Genomic DNA, 5,444 nt, shown 5'->3' with positions numbered 1-5,444 from the left:
TCACTTTTAAGAATTATATGGTCTTGAACCGTAACCGTTGTATTTATGATGTATGTTATGAGTATGATGTTACTGATCATGATTAATGATGTTGAAGTTGATGTATTGCACTATTTTTGTTAGTTAATTTATTTAATTATGCATGTGTATTGTAGTTTTATATCATCAGGACTCTATCCATGTTTAGAAATTCTTCTTACTTTTTGTTCTTAATATCCTCCCACATATTTTAGATGGTAACATGTATCATTAAATTTAATTTAAATTTGATTGAGATTTTAAATTTGTATACTTGCCATCAAAAGGTAGAATGATATTTAATTTCTCATCCATATTGTATCATTGCACTAGTTACTTCTTTTTTATCAACCGAATGCTTAATTATAAACCCATTACGAAACTAAAATTATGTATCTTTGATGTACAGTTGCAATAAATTTTGAAAAAAAAATAGAACTCATGGTTCAAAGAAAATGGCGTTCAACAACAATTAGTTTAAGGTCAATCAATAAGTAATTATGTACCTTTTAATAATGTCCTTAAGCTATACTTAGTAACGGTTTTAATTACTCAAGATTCTCATTGTATATTAACCACAAATATTTTACATAATTCAAGTATAAAGGATATGAAATGATGGTAATGTAAAAACTAAAACGCTCCAATAATGTATTCATTATTCAAGACATACGTTCTTCTCTTCCTTCTTCAATTTTTTGTATTTTCTGGATTTGCCGGCCGCCGAGACCGCCTAGCTGGTGGCGCACACCGTAACAAACGTGTCAAAGATGGTGGAGCCGATTACACAATGCCAGAAATCTCGACCAAATTCAGGGGAGAATGGGTACTCGATAATCCAAACGTTGGTGTGGGTGCCATGCAACTGCAGTTGATGCCTAACGATCAGGTCGTTTGGTTTGATACCACATCACTTGGGCCATCTGCTCGAAAATTGGATCCCCCAGGAAACTGCCCGCCTAACCCAGATATGAACAACAAGCCAGATTGCTTTGCCCACGCTCTTGCATACAACTGGAAAACCGGAACTAGTAGAACCATTGTGGTATGTTTCTATAATTCCATTTGTTTAATTAATAACCCGTCTATATGAGAAATTTACAATTGAGCAGTTTGCATGCATTATGTCTATTACAGTTGTCAGGTGAACCATGGTGTTCGTCGGGAAATTTATGGCCTAATGGTAATCTTGTGGCTACCGGAGGTACCTTTACTGGTGTCAAAGCTGTAAGAATGCTGCCTAAAGATGATCTGAAAGCAAACTTCATCGAAAAAAGAAATGTGCTTGCTGATTATCGATGGTATGTACAAAAGATTACCGATTGTTTATACTTTAAACAATCTTGAACTATAAAATGTATATTCATGTATGAATAATGAAATGGAATAGAATCAATCACAGGTATGCATCTAACCAGGTTTTGGAAGATGGGAGCGCGGTATTGGTGGGGGGTCGGGACGCCTTCAGCATTGAGGTCGTGCCACCATCACTTAACTTCCAACCTAAGAAAATCGACTTCCCATTTCTCAAAGAAACATGCACACCCCCCAAGGGGCCAAACAGATTCATCGAGAACAACTTATACCCCTTTGTTTACTTACTTCCAGACGGCAATATATTCCTTTTCGCCAATGACAGGTCCATGAACTTAAATCCACGCACAGGACAGATTTATGTAGAGCATCCAATTCTTCCAGGTGGTGCCCGCAACTACCCTGCGTCTGGCATGTCTGCTCTTCTTCCACTCAAGCTAGGTCCAGATAACTTATTTCCTCTAAACGTTGAGGTCGTTGTTTGTGGTGGCAACAAGCACACCGCATTTGAAATGGTTGATGCAAAGCATGTCAAAGACAAGGTGTTTGTACCTGCGTTACAAGACTGTCATAGAATTCATCCCATGAATAAAGGTGCAAAATGGGAGAACGAACAAGATATGCCAACACCGAGGGTCATGGGTGACCTTCTACACCTTCCCACAGGCGATCTCCTCATGATCAATGGCGCCAAAAAGGGTACTGCTGCATGGGATGATGCCATAGATCCTAACTTTGCCCCGGTTTTATATACTCCATTCAAGCGTATGGGGAAAAGGTTTAGGGAAATGAAACCTACAAATATCGCCAGGATGTATCATTCCACCTCAGCATTGTTGCCAGACACCAGGATCTTGGTCGCTGGCAGCAACCCGAACCAATTCTACACATTCAATGTCCCATTCCCAACGGAGTTGAGGGTAGAGAAATTCTCCCCTCATTACTTAGATCGTGCACTTGACAAGGATAGGCCCACAATCATCGAACCCACTACTGATAAGGTCTTAAAGTATCGAGCACCCTTTAAGATTACAGTTCAATTTAAAAGTAACATAGTATTGCAGCCAGGTGAGGCTAAGATAACCTTGATATACCCACCGTTCACCACTCATGGTTTCTCTCAAAATCAGAGGTTGATCGTTCCAACGATAAAGGAGATTAATAATAATGTGATTACTGCGCTTGCGCCACCATGTGGAAAGATTGCGCCTCCTGGGTATTATATGATGTTTGTCAATCGCCTTGGAGTTCCTGGACACGGTATTTGGGTCCACATTGACTAGTAGAGACCCTTAGTTTGTGTTCTTTGCAACTATGTAACTTTTTCTTGAGCTGTTCCTACATTTTTCTCTTTAGAAGTTTAAGTTATAAACGAATCGTCTATAACATGAAGCACGAAGGTGACTCAATATTAGTTGTTAAAGCTTGATCAGGAGTTGTATTGACGATTCTAGTTAGAAATTTATTACTTGTGGTGGTGATCAATGGATATTGGTGTATGATGTAAATATGTGTTGTTAATCAAGCTACTTGTCACATGTCTATCATGTGCATTTCATAGTTTGTCAAGTTAGTTGTTCATGATGCCACTTTAGTAATTTCACTATTAATATTGTAAATTTAGTTATTTTTTGCAATTTGTTTTAGGTTTGTTGATGTACATATATGTATAGTAGTTGATCGTTTCAATACATAGAAGAAGAGAAGAAGATTGCAAAACTCACTCTCTCTCTCTCTCTCTCTCTCTCTCTCTCTCTCTCTCTCTCTCTAATCTAACATGGTACTAGTTTACCGATCCATTCTTCCACATCAATTCCTTCCGATTTCATCTCAAAATTGATTCAAGTTCATTCTCATTCATTTCAATCTCCTTCATTTTTTTGTTACTTTCTTCATCATATTGATTCAATTTGTTTTTCATCATATCTGATTCTGATTGCAATTCCCTTTTGATATTAATTTCTAACATCTTTTACATTATATCATTTTATATTAATCCAACTATGGTTCTAATCTAGAATGTATTCACCGGAATTGGATTCTTGGCTTAGAAGAGACCGATGATCATCACACTTTGTATAAAAGAACAAGCTCACCATCGTTTATGGAACATAGTTGAAAGCGTTCTATTCCTTTAAATGGCTCATGATATGAAAGAGCTAAATCATCGTTATGAACAATCTTATCGCACTCTCATCTATCATATTCAACAAAAGTTATACTCATTGTCCTAAGGATCTAATTATTTAAAGATATTTTACCAAATTAATAACGATTTACGATGAAGCTTGCATCGTTCAAGGAATTCATGATTGTTCATGTGTTAACAAATACTTGGATGATTAAGTTACTCATAGGATTAAATGACACTTATAAGATTCTTAAATGGGAAATGTTGATGAAGAAATTGATGGGTTTGAGCCATAAGAACTTTCCTATGTGCACATGCAAACCCTAATGCTTGGATCTAGGTTTCTCTAATTGAACATGCAATTTATCCAAGTCTTGCAAATCCTAGATCTAGTGTATACAATTCAACTTTGATATAAGAAACTCAGATCTAGATGATTACCTTTTATAGCTTGCTTGATTTTTCTTGTCTTTGAGCTTAGAGTCACAATTGTCACTCCTCTAATGGCTTACAAACACTAACTAGCAAGAGGATGATATGGAGAGAGGTTGAGGACACAAAATCGGCTATAGGAACTCCTTAGGGTTTCTGGTAGCCGATTTTTATAGCCACTGGGTTCTTTAAATACTTGAGCTGCTAGGGTTACAGCCTGAAACCCTAATTGGATTACTTAGGCCTTAAGCAGTCCAAGGATCCTTCTAGATTAGGGCTTGGACGAATTCAAGGAGTCCATACACCTTAATTTCGTCCACCCTATGATCCATAAGGATCCAAAACCCAAAACCAACTATCACACAATTGACAGTTCTAGTCCCCTTTATTTAATTAATCTCTTTTAGCCATAAAATTAATTCTTAATTAATTATTGTCTAATATTAATTAAACTATATGATTTTCCTTTAATATATTAATCATATAATATATTAATAAATCATAATAACCTCTTTATATATAAATCATCCTATCATGTTGCTTTGGTGAAGGCAACCCAGAAGGACCATGCACAACCGGGTCAAGTACTTACCAAATATAGTTACGGGCTTAGACACTAATCCAACAGTCTCCCACTTGGATAAGTCTAGTAACTATAATGTAAGCATATTCCGATTAGCAATCGTAGCTCTCAAAGACGCTGTCGAACTCTGATCTCATCAGCAACCTGTCCTTTAGATAAGGGATCATATAGTCCTCTGTTCTAGATATCGTGCGGACAATTACATGGAACATAGTCATACTTATTGTCTAGCAATTTGTTTCTCGATCTCAGATTCATTTGACATAGAACTTAATTGAACACATCAATTCAGTCCTGATCGGGCCTGACACATAATTCAAATCAAATCATCGAGGGGCCCTGATATCGCTTTTACCCTTTTAGGATAAAAGGAACAGATAAACTTCGACTTATATGCATTTACTATCCACTAATCAAATCATACATAACAATGTGTTTTATAACATCAAGTTACTGATGCGTTTATGCATTATCAATGCACAACCAACTAGCAAACAATAAATCATATATCTAGGTTTTAAGACCATATGATATTACCGTCTTGCGATCACTCGTGTTGAATTCCATGAAGTGATTCCAGGAAGCGTGGGTTTATTCCAATGCTCAAATCAAGTTCATAAGCACTCATGAACGTTGTAGCAAACCTTTGCTATGTCTAATACATTTTAGACATTCTACACTCCAATTCATGACAGTCTTCATTCATATCTACTTCCAACATATGAACGACTGTGGACCGTTCGAATAATTCGATTATTATCAAATAATTCAATTATTCAGGAAGTCAAAACATGCAAAATGAAACAATAGGTAAATGATTAACATAAGACAGTAACATTACTAATAAATAATACTCTTTTATTTAATCATCAAATGTTAATTACAATTTACCTATTACACGTTTCTAAACTATCTAATCTAAACTAATATCGTCCTTCAGCCCGATGCTCCTAGCGTGCTGCAAGT

At 36.3% G+C, this 5,444-nt stretch overlaps 1 protein-coding gene across 1 annotated transcript; it reads left to right on the top strand.

Moving 5' to 3' along the window:
* The first annotated feature begins 667 nt into the window (after window positions 1–667).
* On the top strand, window positions 668–2,862 carry LOC145133532 (putative aldehyde oxidase Art an 7). Its single transcript, XM_079068469.1, has 3 exons — window positions 668–1,063; window positions 1,156–1,319; window positions 1,421–2,862. Exons 1-3 carry the CDS (start codon window positions 668–670, stop codon window positions 2,613–2,615), a joined length of 1,755 nt encoding a protein of 584 aa, XP_078924595.1. The 3' UTR covers window positions 2,616–2,862.
* Window positions 2,863–5,444: the final 2,582 nt, after the last annotated feature.

The sequence above is a fragment of the Lactuca virosa genome, chromosome 8 (assembly GCF_052849685.1).
Source record: "Lactuca virosa cultivar CGN04683 chromosome 8, Lactuca_virosa_CGN04683_v6, whole genome shotgun sequence".
NCBI classification, from domain to species: domain Eukaryota; kingdom Viridiplantae; phylum Streptophyta; class Magnoliopsida; order Asterales; family Asteraceae; genus Lactuca; species Lactuca virosa.
Note: the sequence above shows the minus strand (reverse complement) of the source record. Positions and strands in the feature narration are given on the sequence as shown.